The 20389-nt window shown below is 43.4% G+C and overlaps 1 protein-coding gene across 1 annotated transcript; it reads left to right on the forward strand.

Annotated features, from left to right (window-relative positions):
• The first annotated feature begins 2571 nt into the window (after positions 1-2571).
• OR2C1 (olfactory receptor family 2 subfamily C member 1) lies at positions 2572-3567 on the forward strand. The gene is given in 1 exon segment (XM_068524771.1): positions 2572-3567. A coding segment is annotated over 1 exon segment (996 nt).
• The last annotated feature ends 16822 nt before the right edge of the window (positions 3568-20389 follow it).

Consider the following 20389-nt stretch of genomic DNA (forward strand, 5'->3'; position numbering starts at 1 on the left):
CTTTAAGAAGCAAGTCTTGGCTGCTTTTCTCAATATCCTGAAAGTTCAAAACAAATTTACGGACAGGCCAAGATGGGAACCATCTATGCATACATGAGTGATTCCTAAAAATCTTTCTGTAGCCAAACAAACTCCATCTGGATGCTCCTAAATTGCACCATACATGGCGCATCCTCTGAGTTCAGTATTGTCCTTTCTAGGCTTCTCTTAAAATGCAAATAGTGCCGGATCAATTTAACATTCCAGATTACAAGAGAGCTAGGAACCAAGTGGAGAGACCCTTTAAGGGTGGAAAACACCCTGAAGAGCAGTCGAGTTGCTGAATTCAAACTTGAAGTTACATTCATGTTTGCTTGGGGAGTTTGTCAAGATCAGACCAAGCATCTAGCTGGTATGGTATTTCCTCCTGAACTTTCTGGGTGCCTGGCATCAACATCCTCCCACTATATACCCTTTCCTTTTTCTGTGCTGACTGGTATGCATAGAGTGGGGACCAAAAGAGTCCCCAGCTGAGCAGACACAAAGCATCAGCCTCCCAGAGACCAGACAACTTATGGAAGAACATGGGCCATGTCTGTCTGTGTTTCTTTCCCCTAGGGGTACAAGAGGACAAGCACTTCTAGGAGGAGGTAGTGAGATGGATACCAGGAAGAACAGAAATATGAGCTACCAGATTGGTACCTCAGTTCCTCAGCTCCCTTAAGTCCTAAATGAAAAGAATAAGCAATCACCTCTTCTTCTTTTTTAATTTATTTATTTAATTTATTTATTTTTGGCTGCATTGGGTCTTTGTTGCTGTGCGGGCTTTCTCTAGTTGCGGCGAGCGGGGGCGACTCTTCCATTGTGGCGCGGGCTTCTCATTGAGGTGGCTTCTCTTGTTGCGGAGCACGGGCTCTAGGCGCGCAGGCTTTACTAGTTGTGGCTCGCGGGCTCTAGAGCGCAGGCTCAGTAGTTGTGGCGCACGGCCTTAGTTGCTCCAAGGCATGTGGGATTTTCCCAGACCAGGGCTCGAACCCATGTCCCCAGCATTGGCATGCGGATTCTTAACCACTGTGCCACCAGGGAAGCCCTAAGCAGTCACCGCTTCTTAAGGTATTAGATAGAGATATGAAGGAGGGTTGAAAAGTGCTCTGAAATCTTTATCATCCCTGACTCAAAAGAAGGACTACCTTGTTGACCTAAAGAAACAGACAATTAGAAGAGATTTCCTGCCTGACATCTGGGTGGGATCTAGCATTAGGATCTCCAGTATTTTTGCTACTTATTGATGAAAAGGACAGTTCTCAGGGTCTTCAGAGGTGTAGAGGTGTAGCCAAGTCGTCCCTGTCTGGAGCACCAGAACCAGATAAGCACACGTGCACACTTCCCTTGAGTAGAAACTCCCGTCAAGCCTGCTCTTTGGGCGTGGCAGCCAGGGTTCCTGTGGGACATGTCATGGTCCAGAGGAAGAGCAGAGCATTTACTCCCAGTCTTCAGCGTCCAGATGAGGACAGCTGACCCAAGACTGTTTTTGTTTTCTTCTCAGATCCTTTTATTTATTAGCCAAAGAAGGGGGATGGGCTTTGGTTCGTGATCTTCAGTAGAGCCTAGGTCTTGCCCATTGAAGGGAGATGGTAATTGGCCCATTATTAACAAGAGGTAATTTTTGTTTATGAGATGTTAAGAATTACTCCATGGTTTAGAGGTGGGCATAGTGGTCATATACCTCAAACTTTGGGGGATCCCCTCTGAAAACTTCTATTTTCCTTTTCTAATTATGGGTATCCTGTAACTGATTTAACTCCTTTTGGGGTAGACCCTGTTTCTATCTTTAGCCTGTTCCACCTACACGTACTTGGGCTTACATGAAATTTTGTTCTGTTCTACATTTACCTCTTTTTAACTCACGTATTTGTATTTTCTGTATTTGGTGAATATGTCTATATTCATGCTTCCCATTCTTTTCATGATTGTATAGACTCATCACCTTCTCCCTCAAACTTCATCTTTCTAGACCAGGAGTTTTCACTTGGGAGGGGAGGGATATAGAAGAGAAGGGAAGAAATTTATCAGAAACATTTGGGGAATTCTTCCAAATACAGCAGGTCTGCTCACCCCTCCTCTGAGTATACCAAAACCTTGGCTGGGGAAATTAGTATTTTTTGAGAATTTCCACATTTAGTTCCAATGGTCAACTCCCTCTACCCTTTTGAACTGAAGGAGTTCACACTCCTTCATCATGGACAAAGATGATGGATGGACAGGGTGCAAAGGTGAATTTCTTGGGTCATCACTGTGTTGAACTGAAGACCCTGATCTTTTTGTTCTTCATGAGGCACTTCCTTCATTTTGTGATAGCTCATGTTTGATATTCAGATGGAATAAAGTTTCCATTCATTGTGGGACTGACAGTGTTTGGGGATTGCAATGAAACCTTGCAATCATAAAATTTAAATTGGTACTTAACTACGAAGGCCGGCGACATCAGACCTGCACTGATGCAGATCCACCTAATCCAGTAGCTTCTTCTTCACTTGCTTTACTCCTGGTTGTCCCTGGACAGATTCCTCAAGTGACTGAAGGCAACCAGAGATGGAAAGGGCCAACAGCAGCTCCTTGGAGAGCTTTATTCTGATGGGTGTATCTGACCATCCCCAGCTGGAGATAATCTTTTTTGTAGTCATCCTCTTCTCCTACTTGCTGACCCTGGTTGGGAACTCAACCATGATCCTGCTTTCCAGCCTGGATGCCCGGCTCCACATACACATGTACTTCTTCCTCAGCAACCTCTCCTCCCTGGATCTTGCTTTTACTACTAGCTCAGTCCCCAAAATGCTGATCATCTTGTGGGGATCAGACAAGACCATCAGCTATGGTGGCTGTGTGACCCAACTCAATGTTTTCCTCTGGCTAGGGGCTACTGAGTGCATCCTGCTGGTGGTGATGGCATTTGACTGCTATGTCACAGTGTGCTGACCCCTGCACTACACCACCATCATGAACCCCCGGCTCTGCTGGCTGCTGGCTGCCATTGCCTGGTTGGGTGGCTTGGGCAACTCTGTGGTCCAGTCAACATTCACTCTGAAGCTCCCTTTGTGTGGGCACCAGAGGGTGGACAGCTTCCTGTGTGAGGTGCCTGCCATGATCAAACTAGCCTGTGGAGACACAAGTCTCAATGAGGCTGTGCTCAATGGTGTCTGCACCTTCTTCACCACTGTCCCATTAGGCATCATCCTGATCTCCTACTGCTAAATAGCTCAGGCAGTGCTGAAGATCCACTCAGCCGAGGGACAGAGAAAGACCTTTAACACATGCCTCTCTCATCTGGTGGTGGTGCTCCTCTTTTACGGCTCAGCTATCTATGGGTATCTGCTTGCAGCTAAGACCAGCAACCAGGACAAATTCATTTCCCTCTTCTACTCTGTGGTCACACCCATGGTCAACCCTCTCATTTACACTCTGAGGAACAAGGAGGTGAAGAGGGCGCTGAGGAGGCTGCTGGGGAAGTCAGCTGAAGGAAGGGAAAACTCTATCATTTACCACCTCTTCATCTCTACAAGCTTTTTCTCATTCTCTCTGGCCAGGTGAACATGAGGAGTACTGACCACAGTACAAGCACGTTCTTGACAGCACTAAGCTGTTGGTACATGGTTAATGTTATTTCTAATATTCTACACTTCTTTACCAAATATCCTACTGTGGACCACAGATAACAGGGCAGATGTGTCATCAATGGCTCAGAGGTTGTTGACTTAGTACAGACTTAGCTCACTGTCACTGCTGTCCACATTTTATTATGTGTAATATATATTACATATGTATTATTATATTTCTAGAGAATTCTGTACTTTTCTAAAGAAAGCACCTCCACTTGGCAGTACCTTATATAATTCCATAAAATCAAGCCAGGTTTTATTAGCCCCAGTTGAAAACCCAAGAATTCATCTTTGCACCCTATCCATCCATCATCGTTGTCCATCTCTCTTTGTCTTTTCTTAATATTTCAGTCTATCTACCCACACTTCCCAGCCATATGCCCCTCTGTCATCTTGTTTAACCTCTCCTTTATGTCTACATTCCATTTTCCCTTTTGTCTTATCCAATGTTGAATGAGAAATGGTAGGAACGAGATTGGTTCAAGATGGCAGAGTAGAAGGACGTGCTCTCACTCCCTCTTGCGAGAGCACCGGAATCACAACTAACTGCTGAACAATCATCAACAGGAAGACACTGGAACTCACCAAAAAAGATACCCCACATCCAAAGACAAAGGAGAAGCCACAATGAGACAGTAGGAGGGGCACGGTCACAATAAAATCAAATCCCATAACTGCTGGCTGGGTGACTCACAAACTGGAGAACACTTATACCACAGAAGTCCACCCACTGGAGTGAAGGTTCTGAGCCCCACGTCAGGCTTCCAACCTGGGGGTCCTGCAACAGGAGAAGGAATTCCCAGAGGAACAGACTTTGAAGGCTAGCGGGATTTGACTGTAGGACTTTGACAGGACTGGGGGAAACAGAGACTCCACTCTTGGAGGGCACACACAAAGTAGTGTGTGCATTGGGTCCCAGGGGAAGGAGCAGTGACTCCCATAGGAGACTGAACTAGACCTACTAGCTAATGTTGGAGGGTCTCCTGCAGAGGCGGGGGTTGGCTGTGTCTCACCGTGAGGACAAGGACACTGGCAGCAGAAGTTCTGGGAAGTACTCCTTGGCATGAGGCCTCCCAGAGTCTGACATTAGCCCCACCAAAGAGCCCAGGTAGGCTCCAGGGTTGGGTCACCTCAGGCCAAACAACCAACAGGGAGGGAACCCAGCCCCACCCATCAGCAGACAAGTGGATTAAAGTTTTACTGAGCTCTGCCACCAGAGCAACAGCCAGTTCTACCCACCACCAGTCGCTCCCATCAGGAAACTTGCACAAGCCTCTTAGATAACCTAATCCACCAGAGGGCAGACAGCAGAAGCAAGAAGAACTACAATCCTGCAGCTTGTGGAACAAAACCACATTCACAGAAAGATAGACAGGATGAAAAGGCAGAGGGCTATGTACCAGATGAAGGAACAAGACAAAACCCCAGAAAAACAACTAAATGAAGTGGAGATAGGCAACCTTCCAGAAAAAGAATTCAGAATAATGATAGTGAAGATAATCCAGGACCTCAAAAAAGAATGGAGGCAAAGATCGAGAAGATGCAAGAAATGTTTAATAAAGATCTAGAAGAATTAAAGAACAAACAAACAGAGATGAACAATACAATAACTGAAATGAAAACTACACTAGAAGGAATCAATAGCAGAATAACTGAGGCAGAAGAACGGATAAGTGACCTGGAAGACAGAATGGTGGAATTCACTGCTGTGGAACAGAATAAAGAAAAAAGAATGAAAAGAAAGGAAGACAGCCTAAGAGACCTCTGGGACAACATTAAATGCAACAACATTTGCATTATAGGGGTCCCAGAAGGAGAAGAGAGAGAGAAAGGACCTGAGAAAATATTTGAAGAGATTATCGTTGAAAACTTCCCTAACGTGGGAAAGGAAATAGCCACCCAAGTCCAGGAAATGCAGAGAGTCCCATACAGGATAAACCCAAGGAAACACGCTGAGACACATACTAATCAAATTGGCAAAAATTAAAGACACAGAAAAATTATTGAAAGCAGCAAGGGAAAAACGACAAATAACATACAAGGGAACTCCCATAAGGTTAACAGCTGATTTCTCAGCAGAAACTCTACAAGCCAGAAGGCAGTGGCATGATATACTTAAAGTGATGAAAGGGAAGAACCTACAACCAAGATTACTCTACCTGACAAGGATCTCATTCAGATTCGATGGAGAAATCAAAAGCTTTACAGACAAGCAAAAGCTAAGAGAATTCAGCACCACCAAACCAGCTCTACAACAAATGCTAAAGGAACTTCTCTAAGTGGGAAACACAAGAGAAGAAAAGGACCTACAAAAACAAACCCAAACCAATTAAGAAAGTGGTAATAGGAAAATACATATTGATAATTACCTTAAATGTGAATGGATTAAATGCTCCAACCAAAAGACAGAGGCTTGCTGAATGGATAGAAAAACAAGACCCATATATATGCTGTCTAAAAGAGACCCACTTCAGACCTAGGGACACATACAGACTGAAAGTGAGGGGATGGAAAAAGATATTCCATGCAAATGGAAATCAAAAGAAAGCTGGAGTAGCAATACTCATATCAGATAAAAGAGACTTTAAAATAAAGAATGTTACAAGAGACAAGGAAGGACACTACATAATGATCAAGGGATCAATCCAAGAAGAAGATATAACAATTATAAATATATATGCACCCAACATAGGAGCACCTCAATACATAAGGCAACTGCTAACAGCTATAAAAGAGGAACGCAACAGTAACACAATAATAGTGGGGGACTTTAACACCTCACTTACACCAATGGACAGATCATCCAAACAGAAAATTAATAAGGAAACACAAGCTTTACATGACACGATAGACCAGATAGATTTAATTGATATTTATAGGACAATCCATCCAAAAACAGCAGATTACACTTTCTTTTCAAATGCGCACAGAACACTCTCCAGGATAGATCATATCTTGGGTCACAAATCAGGCCTCAGTAAATTTAAGAAAATTGAAATCATATTAAGCATCTTTTCTGACCACAATGCTATGAGATTAGAAATCAATTACAGGGGAAAAAAGTAAAAAACACAAACACATGGAGGCTAAACAATACGTTACTAAATAACCAAGAGATCACTGAAGAAATCAAAGCAGAAATCAAAAAATACCTAGAGACAAATGACAATGAAAACACGACGATCCAAAACCTATGGGTTGCAGCAAAAGCAATTCTAAGAGGGAAGTTTATAGCAATACAATCCTACCTCAAGAAACAACAAACATCTCAAATAAACAATCTAACCTTATACCTAAAGGAACTAGAGAAAGAAGAACAAACAAAACCCAAAGTTAGTAGAAGGAAAGAAATCATAAAGATCAGCGCAGAAATAAATGAAATAGAAACAAAGAAAACAATAGGAAAGATCAATAAAAGTGAAAGCTGGTTCTTCGAGAAGATAAACAAAATTGATAAACCATTAGCCAGACTCATCAAGAAAAAGAGGGAGATGACTCAAATCATTAAAATTAGAAATGAAAAAGGAGAAGTTACAACAGACACTGCAGAAATACAAAGCATCCTAAGAGACTACTACAAGCAACTCTATGCCAATAAAATGGACAACCTGGAAGAAATGGACCAATTCTCAGAAAGGTATAACCTTCCAAGACTGAACCAGGAAGAAACAGAAAATATGAACAGACCAATCACAAGAAATGAAATTGAAACTGTGATTAAAAATCTTCCAACAAACAAAAGTCCAGGACCAGATGGCTTCACAGGTGAATTCTATCAAACATTTAGAGAAGAGCTAACACCCATCCTTCTCAAACTCTTCCAAAAATTGCAAAGGAAGGAACACTCCCTAACTCATTCTATGAGGCCACCATCACCCTGACACCAAAACCAGACAAAAATACTACAAAAAAAGAAAATTACAGACCAATATCACTGATGAATATAGATGCAAAAATCCTCAACAAAATGCTAGCAAACAGAATGCAACAACACATTAAAAGGATCATACACCATGATCAAGTAGGATTTATCCCAGGGATGCAAGGATTGTTCAATATACGCACATCAATCAATGTGACACAGCATACTAACAAATTGAAGAATAAAAACCATATGATCACCTCAATAGATGCAGAAAAAGCTTTTGACAAAATTCAACACCCATTTATGATAAAAACTCTCCAGAAAGTGGGCATAAAGGGAACCTACCTCAACATAATAAAGGGCATATATGACAAACCCACAGCAAACATCATTCTCAATGGTTAAAACTGAAAGCATTTCCTCTAAGATCAGGAACGAGACAAGGATGTCCACTCTCACCACTATTATTCAACACAGTTTTGGAAGTCCTAGCCACAGCAGTAAGAGAAGCAAAAGAAATAAAAGGAATACAAATTGGAAAAGAAGAAGTAAAACTGTCACTGTTTGCAGATGGCATGATACTATACATAGAGAATCCTAAAAATGCCACCAGAAAGCTACTAGAGCTAATCAATGAATATGGTAAAGTTGCAGGATACAAAATTAATGCACAGAAATCTCTTGCATTCCTATACACTAATGATGAAAAATCTGAAAGAGAAATTAAGGAAACACTCCCATTTACCCCTGCAACAAAAAGAGTAAAATACCTAGGAATAAACCCACCTAGGGAGACAAAAGACCTGTATGCAGAAAACTATAAGACACTGATGAAAGAAATTAAAGATGATACCAACAGATGGAGAGATATACCATGTTCTTGGATTGGAAGAATCAATATTGTGAAAATGACTATACTACCAAAAGCAATCTACAGATTCAATGCAATCCCTATCAAATTACCAATGGCATTTTTTACAGAAGTAGAACAAAAAATCTTAAAATTTGTATGGAGACACAAAAGACCCCAAATAGCCAAAGCAGTCTTGAGGGAAAGAAACGGAGCTGGAGGAATCAGACTCCCTGACTTCAGACTATACTACAAAGCTACAGTAATCAAGACAATATGGTACTGGCACAAAAACAGAAATATAGATCAGTGGAACAGGATAGAAAGCCCAGAGATAAACCCATGCACCTATGGTCAACTAATCTATGACAAAGGAGGCAAAGATATACAATGGAGAAAAGACAGTCTCTTCATTAAGTGGTGCTGGGAGAACTGGACAGCTACATGTAAAAGAATGAAATTAGAACACTCCCTAACACCATACACAAAAATACACTCAAAATGGATTAAAGACCTAAATGTAAGACCGGACACTATAAAACTCTTAGAAGAAAACATAGGAAGAGCACTCTTTGACATAAATCACAGCAAGATCTTTTTTGATCCACCTCCTAGAGTGATGGAAATAAAAACAAAAATAAACAAATGGGACCTAATGAAACTTAAAAGTTTTTGCACAGCAAAGGAAGCTACAAACAAGACGAAAAGACAACCCTCAGAATGGGAGAAAATATTTGCAAATGAATCAGCGGACAAAGGATTAATCTCCAAAATATGTAAACAGCTCATGCAGCTCAACATTAAAAAAGCAAACAACTCAATCCAAAAATGGGCAGAAGACCTAAATAGACACTTCTCCAAAGAAGACATACAGATGGCCAAGAAGCACATGAAAAGCTGCTCAACATCACTAATTATTAGAGAAATGCAAATCAAAACTACAATGAGGTATCACCTCACACCAGTTAGAATGGGCATCATCAGAAAATCTGCAAACAACAAATGCTGGAGAGGGTGTGGAGAAAAGGGAACCCTCTTGCACTGTTGGTGGGAATGTAAATTGATACAGCCACTATGGAGAACAGTATGGAGGTTCCTTAAAAAACTAAATATAGAATTACCATATGACCCAGCAATCCCACTACTGGGTATATACCCGGAGAAAACCATAATTCAAAAAGGCACATGCACCCAATGTTCATTGCAGCACTATTTACAATAGCCAGGTCATGGAAGCAACCTAAATGCCCATCAACAGATGAATGGATAAAGACGATGTGGTACATATATACAATGGAATATTACTCAGCCATAAAAAGAACGAAATCAGGTCATTTGTAGAGACGTGGATAGATCTTGAGACTGTCATACAGAGTGAAGTAAGTCAGAAAGAGAAAAACAAATATCGTATATTAACGCACATATGTGGAACCTAGAAAAATGGTACAGATGAACTGGTTTGCAGGGCAGAAATTGAGACACAGATGCAGAGAACAAGCGTATGGACACCAAGGGGGGAAAGTGGCGGTGGGGGGGGGGTCGTGGTGGTGTGATGAATTGGGAGATTGGGATTGACATGTATACACTAATATGTACAAAATGGATAACTAATAAGAACCTGCTGTATAAAAAATTAAATAAAATTCAAAAAAAAAAAAAAAAGAAATGGTAAGAAGACCATTTTTCTTTTCTTTTCTTTTTGGCCGTGCCCTCCGGCTTGTGGGATCTTAGTTTCTCGACCAGGGATCGAACCAGTGCCCCCTGCAGTAGAAGCCTGGAGTCCTAACCACTGAACTGCTGGGGAATTCCCAAGACCATTTTTCTTTCAATTAAATAGTTTGATTTAAATTATTTTCTCACTGGGACTTCCCTGGCGGTCCAGTGGTTGAGACTCCACGCTTCCACTGCAGGGGGTGCGGGTTTGATCCCTGGTCAGGGAACTAAGATCCCGCATGCCACGCGGCCAAAAAATAAATTAATTAATTAATTAAGTAAATCATTTCCTCACCAAAGTCCCAGCCATCAGATTTGCTACCAGTATTTGGATATGCTAGTATGGTCAGTGGATTATGGAATGCTCTGAGATTCCTTAAGCAGGTTTAAGAGCCCAGGAAAGATCATCCATTTGTAAAGCATCTCCTCTGCCTCATGATCTAGTCTTTCACCCCTAAAGTTTCTAAAATTCAGCAATCAGTCCAGCACACCATGACTTACCAAAGAACTCAGGTATTGGAATGAGAATGCCAGTACGTGATTCTTCACGTCACTAGAATTGCCAAGGGAATCCACACCTGCCACTGCAGTTCGTATGTTCTTTCCCCAGGGAGAGAAGCTGGGTTGATATGAGAAAGTTACCTGGCAACTGCATTACCAGAGAAAAGATGATCAATGATTTTAGGGCTACTTTCTAAAGAGTCTTGTGTCCTTCACAGCACCTAAACACATGCCTCATACATAGTAAATGCTCAATAAATGCTTAGTGAGTTGAATTAATTAACAAGCCTCATGAGTCTCCCTTTTTCACACTAGGAACTAAAAATGTCGAATGAACCATTTTCATATTTTCCACTTTGGGGTCATCCTGTCACTTGGACAATGCTGAACAAACAATGATGTTTCCCCTCTTTCCACATTTGCATAATGCCTCCCCAAAGACATCTAGTTATATTGTCCCAGCCTGAATTTGTTTTTCTAGTTGTAGATCAGAGCCATGACCTATTGTCTCAGTTCCTTACACAGTAATACTGAAGTATGTCTCCAGGCGTAGCCACCTAGCAGCATAAACTTGGTGAGTTCATCAAAGTCCAGAGTCTTGCAGGCTCAAAAGTTTTATTGATCAGCACACTCAGATTAGATGAAGTTCTCAGGAGGTAGAATCACAATGACCAAGCTCCTAAGTTGATATACAAACCAGAATGCCAGTTGATTAATTTATGAGAACTGTACTTTCCAAGGAGATATCCCCTAGCTAATTCATTTAAATTACAAAATTACTTGTGGGAAAATAGGAAGAAAATAGACAGGCGTTCTTCAAACACTTCAGAGTTTTGCAGAGTCTCCCTACGGAAAGTACAGGACGTTTTGAATCTAACTTGCAGTTAGGGGCATAGTAAGACACAGAGAATTAGAGGGAGGAGAAAAAGCTTGGGACATGAATGCATCATGGAGATCACATACGCCATCATCAAAGTGTACACATATTCGTCTTCCATTCTCAGTGGTGTGCGTGAAACAAAGTCAAAAATTGGGAGAAAAGCCATTAAATGTGAGGGAAGCTCCTTGTTATTAAGGACTTTGATGTTCCATTTCTAGGGTTTCAGAAGAAAAAATAGGTTTTGTGTCTTATTCAGTTGGAAATTCAAAAAAATGAAAAACAAAAGATATACCAAGAACTATAGAAGGTTCACCAACCTTAGTAAAACATAAATGTAGAGAATTTGAATATGCTAGTGTGGTCAGTGGATTTAAGTGAATTTAAGAGCCCATCTCTTAGAGCCTTTCACAGAGTCTGTCCAAATCCCACCTTGCCCTGTATCCTAGCAAAGTGAGTGCAATGACTAAAATTTGAACCTGTCAATGAAGGGAGTCAGTCCTTTTTCTGTCTTCACAGCCTTCATGTTCAATTACATGGCTGTGGTTAGGAGATGTTGGCATAAAGAAGATGGTGAGAAATAAGAATGGGAAAGTGCCTTTGGCTTGGTGAGCTTATGCTCTAGTATATGAGTGCTAAATTACAGGCTAATTTGGATGCTCCATTAACGATTGGGTGGAAAAGTCCAGTTTATTTGACTATATAGATGAGTTGAGCACATCAACTTTACTGAGTACTTATCCTGGGCTCTGTAACAATCTAAACCCTTTATAAGATCAACTCCTTTAATCCTCACAACAACCTATACCATTCCCATTTTAAGATGAGGACATTGGAGCACAAGAGGAAATGTGCTCCCAGCACACAGTGGTAGGTCTGGGAATCAAACCCAAGTACTCTTGACTCTAAAGCTTGTGCCTTTTCCAATTTTTTTTTCTTTTTGTAATAATCACAAACTTACAGAAAAGTTGGAAGCATGATATAAAGGACTTTCTCTCCCTGGATCATTTGACAGTAAGTTGACAGCATGATACTCTGTCCTCCCCAAATATTTTACTGTGTATCTCTAACAAACAAGGACATTCTCCTACAGGACCACCATGTAGCCATCAAAATTACTAAATGAACATCAATACATTATATTATTTAATCCTGAGACCCTATTCAGCTTTTGCCAATTGTCCCAATAATGTGTTTCATAGCAAAAGGATTCTGTTCAAAATTACACGTTGCATATAGTTGTCATGTCTCCTTAGTCTCTGTCAGTCTGAAGTTGTTCCTCTGTCTTTTCTTGACTTTCGTGACCCTGACACTTTAAAAGATCGTCCAATTATTTAGTAGAACATAGCTCAATTTCAGTTTTTTTCCTCATAGTTAGATTCAGGTCATCTTTGTCAGGAATTCCACACATGTGATGTTACATTCTTCTCACCGTATGCTATCAGGTGGTGCTATGGACTGAATTTGTACCCCACCTGAAAATTCATATATTGAAACCCTAAACCCCAATGTAATTAATTGTATTTGGACATAGAGCCTTTAGGAGGTAATTAGGGTTAAGTGGTATCATAAGTGTGCGCCCCTCATCTGATGGGATTGGTGACCTTACAAAGAGAAGGAGAGGGAGATCTTTCTCTCTCCACACACAGTCAAAGGAAAGGCCAACTGTGGACAAAGCAGCCTTCTGCAAGCCAGGAACGAGCCCTCACCAGAAACTGAATCCTGCCAGAACCTTAATCTTGGGTTTCCAGGCTCCATAATTGTGAGAAAATTAATTCCTATTGTTTAAGTCACTCAATCTATGGTATTTAGTTATGGCAGCCGAAGCAGACTAAGACAGGTGGTGTAAATTTCGATGTCTTCAGACTAAGACAGGTGGTGTAAATTTCAATGTCTCCCATTACTAGTGATGTTACTTGGATCACTAAATGAAGGTGGTGTCTGCTAGGCTTTTCCATTATTTCCTACTTTGTAATTAATAAGCATTTTACAGGGAAATACTTTGAAACTACTTAAATATCCTGATACTAATGAAACTCAACTTAATCTTTTATTTATTTACATCTTACAGAATCAATGTTTCCTATTCTATTCTATGGTTTATAACTTTTTTTTTAAAACGCAACAACTCTTCAATTTATTTATTTATTTATTCATTTATGGCTGCGTTGGGTCTTCGTTTCTGTGCGAGGGCTTTCTCTAGTTGTAGCAAGCGGGGGCCACTCTTCATCGCGGTGTGCGGGCCTCTCACTATCGCGGCCTCTCTTGTTGCGGAGCACAGGCTCCAGACGCGCAGGCTCATTAATTGTGGCTCACGGGCCCACTGCTCTGCGGCATGTGGGATCCTCCCAGACCAGGGCACGAACCCATGTCCCCTGCATTGGCAGGCAGACTCTCAACCACTGCACCACCAGGGAAGCCCTATAACTTTTTACTATCATTATATTGTTGTCCCTTGTTTAATCACTGGGAGTCCATTCAAACTGGCTTTTGTGTTTTTTGACTTGTCCTCATATTCCTTGAGCATTTCCTTGCTTTCTGCCACATCAAGATGTCCCAGGCTTATGTTTTATTAACCCTCTCTAGCACTCTGTTTCATCATATGAAATGTGAATATAGTAGATGCCAGGAACAATATAAGGATCAAAGTAGATAGCGCATGTGCGAGTGCTTCGAGAAAACTGCTCAGTGTTGTACTTAATCAAAGATGGAATACTTACCCTAAGGAGGTTTATCAGTCTATATCACATCCCAGCTCCATTTATATCCTGATGGAGTACTACTCTCACTGTGCAACCAGATTGTTTATAAATGATGGATGGATGAAGTGGGGCCAGAATAAAGGCAGAGAGAAGCCTCCACCGTTCTTTCCCACACACTCTTATCCCAACCCATGAGCTCCCTCTTCAGAATATATCCAGAATATCCCAATCCAGAATCACACACACACACACACACACGAAAATTAGTAAAGTATTTGAATGTCCATCAAAAGGGAAATGATTGAAGATTGAACACATAATGGTAAATGCCAAACACAGGAGTTAAAAAAAAAAAAAAGAAAGATGAGGTTGATATATTGAAACAGAAAAACTTGGAAGATATACTAAGTAGACAAAATTACAGATTAAGGTCCAGCAAGACATACACACTAATGACAGTTATTTCCTCTGGAGAGGGAGTGTAACTTGGGAGTTAAGGGATGAGAGGCTTCATTTTTAAATGAGAATGTTCTGCGGTACTTGTGGAATATGAAAAAATTAAAACAGAGGGAAGAAAAGCATTGGGTTAGAAGCGAGTTCTAGTCCTACTTCTGTGATTAGACAGTCACTTAAACCCTGTCGCAGTTTTCTCGTCTGGAGGACGATAATAGTATTGGCTTCATAGGATTGGTGTGAGGATAAGTTATTGTGTACGTGTGTAAAACTGTGCCAAACATACAGTAAGCGTTACGTATTTTTGATACTGTCATTGTCACATCTGTAAGTAGGGTACCACTCCGGGTAGGCCCGGTACAAAGACCCTTCTAAGTAAGAGAAGCGGAAGCGCCTGTCAAGCAGAACAGCAGCAGTAACCAATAGGAGGGATTAACAAACGTCCAGATCCAGGGCCCCAGGTTTTCGAACAGCGTTATTGGTCCAGGTTATGACGCAAACGAGGAGCCCGTCTCCTCATTGGGGACGACTGCTGTCGATTAGCGGGGGGGGCGGAACCAGCTGGGGAGGGCTGTGCGTATCCCGCGGCGCTATTTTCCGGCTTAGCCCTTGCGCATTCGTCAGGCTTTCTGGAAGTCCCGGCCTGCCCTGCGGCAGCTTCAGGCCGCGGGCTCTGGGAAATTCGACCAGGTGGGTGAGTCGCGCGTTTGAGGCTGGCTTTTCGCGGCGGGGCGGGCTGGAGGTCCGCGGCTCCGCCCTCTCCCCTGAGGCTCTCATGATGTCCTGGGTCGTGTGACCGTAAGACTCTCAGTGGCCGTGAGCCGGTGCCTCCTCCCTCTGTTTGGAGAGGCCTGGGAACATGGTAGGCTGGTGTACGGGACCTGTCGCCCTTTGGGGTTCCTGTCCGCTCTCTTTCCCCGTGAAATGTGCTTTGAAAGGCTCAGAGCCTTTTACCCTTGTGCTTTACGCGAATCAAACACTGGTTCACCGAGGCCCTATCGCTTCCTTGTGCGCCCTTGTGCTGGGCGGTGAGGACGCGAACACAGCTCAGACATGCTCCTTGCCCTTAGAGAGCTCCCAAACTGTGGAGTAGATAAACCCGCAGAAACAAGTTCTGGTGTTAGGTGGAGTAAGAGAAGGCGCCCTGAGAAAGAGTTACAGACAGGGCCGAGGAGTTCAGAGCGTCAAGAAAGCGTCAAGAAGGTGGTGATGGTGCTGTTACCAATCCTCTTCCAGTGGGTTTTTTGTCTTCTTTGATGGACTCCACTCATTGAGAACGTAAAATTTACCGTATTTCTAATTTCTAGGCTTAGGTGCTCTTCCTCCCTAGCTTGGGAGGAATGGAGATTGGCAGCCCCTGGTGTTCACTTTCTCTGGAAAGAATGAAATCAGGTCTTGGGAAAAGGTTAGAGGGCAAAGACACTATGGAAAGCAGAGAGCCTGTTCCATGATGTGGGACCAGTTCACCTGTGCTGGATTGTATACCATGTGTAGGAGAGTGCGCAGTGAGACTGGAGGAGTAGGTTAGATCTAGAATGCCAGGGAGAGCCTTTGCAGGTTAGGAGATCTTGGCTTATTTCAGTGGTATTAGGAAATCTTGAAGGCTTTTGAGCAGAGCAGTTTACACAATTGAATTAGATTTGTAGAAAGTCAAGAAATCCAGATCTGCTCTGTAGGAAGACCAGGTAGACAGATGGAAGACTCTTGTACCAGCCTGGCCTAATGATGTGTCCCTGACCAGGGGTTCTCAACCAGGGAAGATTTTGACCCCCCAAAGATATTTGGCAAAATCTGGAGTAGTCTTGTCATGACTGACGGGTGCTCCTGACATCTAGTGGGTGGAGACAAGGGGTGCAGCTAAACATCCTACAATGCATAGGACAACCGCCCCAACCCCCCGCCCCGACCCACACAGACAACAAAGACCTGTCTGGCCCCAAATGTCAATACTGTAGTGCTGAAGTTCAAGGGAATTCCCTGGAGGTCCAGCAGTTAGGACTCCACACTTCCACTGCAGGGGGCACGGGTTCGATCCCTGGTCGGGGAACTAAGATCTGCATGCCGCGCAGCGCGGCCAAAAAACAAAAACCTAAGCTTTAAAACAACAACAAAAAAATAGTGCTGAAGTTCAGAAATGCAACCCTAGAGCGATAGAAGTGGAAACGAAGGGGAGACAGATCTCAGAGACGTCTCAGCCAGAGACTAGTCTTTGCCTCCTTTCATATTCTTTACAATGCTTAAGTACTTTAAGCAGTCAATCAGGTCTAAAGACCCAGACTTCCTTGTCTTTTTTCACCCTTTCATTCCTTTGCAAAATATTTATTTTGCATGAGACACTATTCAAGGTGCTGTGATTCAGCAATGAACAAAACAAATTACCTGCTCTCCAAGAACCTTACATTCTTGTAGGGATGACAGACATGAAACCAATAAATATATGTCAAGTAGTGAGATATGCTATAAAGAAGTTCCTGTAAGATAGAGCTTCTGTTATTATCACCACAGACCATTTACTCTGCATCTTGTAAGTGCCAAGCACTGGCCAGATGCTTCACAAATAGCATTTCTAATCTTTTTCTCTATGCTGCAGGATTGGTATAGTTATGCTCAGATGAGAAAAAGAAGCTTAGAGAAGTTGAGTATTTTGCCCCACATCAGTTAATGAGGAGTTGAGCTGGCACTGGAAACTGGATCCACCTGACAGTCAAAGTCTGTGAGATTTCCATTAGGTAACACTGTCTGACTTGAATGGGAGAAAAAAAATCTATACCTTCTCACCCAAACTTAGCAAAGTGAAGTAGAAATGAAGTTCTTATTGGAGAGGCCCAGCTGGAAGTGATTCTCCACATTGTAGGAACTGCATTTGAGAACACATGAGCCTCAGTTGACTTCGTCTTCATTACTCACATTCTCTCAGGTGGCTGATGGCAGGTCCTGACATCTCAGAGAGGTTGGCAACTTGGAGGTCCCCCACCAGCTCTTCAGACTCTCATGTTATTGGCAACTGCTGGGCCTCACTCACAAGCTTTCAGCCAGCTCTGGGAGCTGTGCTTATGATGGCTGCAGCCCAAACTACATTCAACGAGAAGATCCTGGAGCTGAAGCAATTCCCGGCACGTCTTCCTTTCTGCATGGGAAGATCCAAGCCTGGGTGAGGGGGCATCATCCAGGAAGCGTTGAGAAGGCAGTGACCTTGGTGCAGCATTTAGAGTGAGAACCCAGAAGACGAAGGCAATGGTGAGAAGGGGAGTAAGGAAAGAGAAATGGGATCAGGTTGGAGAGGGCCTGGGTTAGGGGACAGGCAGTTGGAACAAGGTGGAGAAACTTGATTTAGCTGCTGCTTCTCAAGCACTTGTTTGTTTTCCTGATTGGTGTCCATGCCAGCTTTTAAGAGAACAGATTTTCTTTCCCCTTTGAAGGAAGGAGGGTGGGTGGAGAGAGAGTTTGGACCCTCATCAATCACCGAGCTTTCAGTAGGTCTCAGCTGCCAAGAATAAAGGAAGGGAAGTATTTGTCCCTGTAGAACTCAGGCTTTCTCCTCTGCAGGTTATAATGACCTGAGCCACCTCTGTAAACGATAATCTTCTGGTTCTTGACATGCCTGTTGTAAGACAGAGGGATTGTAATGCTCAGCTAGCTGTGGGAACTTTGGTTACATCCTCAGTGTCTGGGTCACACCTCTCACAAAACAGATAAACAGAACTGGATTTCTGGTCAGGAGAGGGCCAGACTGGGACCTGCTGAGGACTGATAGTAATGCTGCAAGATACAACAGCACTGTGGGGCCCTGGGCAGGGGCTGCCCCAGACCTCCCAGCACTGCCCTGAGCACACAGGACTCAAGCGCTCTCTGCTGTTCTGCTCAGCCACACACATCACATTCCTCAATCAAGTTTCTAACTCTGGCTTTGCAGGCATCTCCGTTCCTCTACTTTTCCTCCCTGGGCCCATATGATGATCTTTGGCGGGGGAGGTAGGGTGTCCATTGATGGGGTTTATTTCCAGGTGATGGTGTTTGTGCTCCAAGAAGAGCCAGCAACCGGGGTTATGGCGGCGGGGGGGCAGTTACCAGGCTTCTATTGGAGACCATGAAGCCCATCCTCAGGGGCTTTCCCAAGAGAAGAGGCAGAGCTATGCTCAGACCACTCAGACCCTGGGGCTTTAAAGAACAACCCACCTATTTGAAGAACAGAGTCTCAGGCTGGAAAGGGGAGAGGCAGGAAGAATCCAGGAATGAGAGGTTGTCCGTGCCTGTGCCATCCATCAGAGACATGACCTTATCGTTCTGTCATGACCACAGTTGGGAGCAGGAAGCTAGTGATTTGGGACGCAGTTGTGGTTCTGAGGCAGCTAAGTTCCATATAGAGGCTTTGTCGTTCCCGCTGGTTCTCCCTTCAGAAAACCTCATTCCATGATAGCTCTTAGAAGGGTCATGTATGAATCAGGTCTAGGGGCTTACATGGTGACCTGCTGCCATACAAGGCAGAGGGCCGGATCTTAGTTTAGACCTATAAGACTCTGCCACTGTCAGGTGCGGCACTGGGGTCCTGACACTCTTCTGTTCTGCCCAGCCACACGTACTGTGCCTCGATGGAAGGGGTACCTTTTGACCATCCTGTATAACAAGTGAGATCTCTGATGGGTCTCCTTTTCTGTCTTTTTAATGGGTTTCTTTTTGCTTTTTCTCACTTTTGGCTGTAAAAGTTTCTTAGGAACCATGTCTAATCTATACTGTGTAATAACTAGCTCTTAATCTTGTGCCAGGCACGACACCATGCCTGGGAGGTAGTTGCTGGTAATGGGTGTGACATGAAACCTCAACTGTGCCTTCCTCCTCCCCAGGAGGCTGGGCCTACGGCCCCTGCCACAACAAGGCTGCCCTGGTGGCATGAACAGGTCTGTGTTTGGAGGTTTCACAGAAATTGTTAGCCAGAAAGAGTGTTGAGAGTGAGAGTGAAAAATTAAAAGGTTTTGAAATTGATCTGACCCAGGTTCAAAATCCAGCTCTTTCACTTTAATCGCTATGCAAGTCACTTTAAACCTATGATAGCAGGTGTGCTATTGGGGCTACCAGGAAGACTTTACTTGCAAATCTCAGTAAATCCCCAATTTATCAAAAACTCCAGAAGTGCCACTAGAATGGCCAAGTGTACAGGGAATGCCCGAGCAGCTTCAGGACCACAGCTTTCTCCAGATGCCAGAACAGGGTGGCACAAGTTCAAAATCCTTCAGGCTAACTTCCATATCACAGGGAGTAGCCAGGTTAATTGCTAGTGTCCTGTGACCTGCACTCAGTCCTTCTCTTTGTCTCTACCCAGAAGCCGAGCCGAGGACGAGCAGCAGGACTGCAAGGAAGCTGGGGCTGATGATGGTGAAAGCGAGGATTCGCCTGTGATGACGTCAGCGATGACATGGGCACAGTCTCACCCGGGACCCCAGCAGTCCTGGCTGTTCCCAAACTGACCGGTAAGGCAGTCCCTCACAGGAGAGGCAGACAAGAGGTGGAGAGAGGAAAGGAAGTCGGGTAGGAGGCCTGAGGGGCCCAGCTCTGGCTTTGGCTGTGACCACCCATCAGCCACCTTAGGCTGAGGAACCACAGCAGATGTGTGAAAAGGGAACGGTGTGCAGGCTTTGCGCTACTTCTCTGGGTTGTGAGAATATTTATTTGATCCTGTCTGTGGCAAGTGGTTAGCAGTCCTTGGAAAAAAGGCATGCTGTCAACTGAAAAACTGTATCAATGAGTTAAAATCTTTCAGTGAGGAAGGGATGTACAGACTATATGGAGAGCCCCAGT

The sequence above is a fragment of the Eschrichtius robustus genome, chromosome 16, assembly GCF_028021215.1.
Source record: "Eschrichtius robustus isolate mEscRob2 chromosome 16, mEscRob2.pri, whole genome shotgun sequence".
Taxonomy (NCBI): Eukaryota; Metazoa; Chordata; class Mammalia; order Artiodactyla; family Eschrichtiidae; genus Eschrichtius; species Eschrichtius robustus.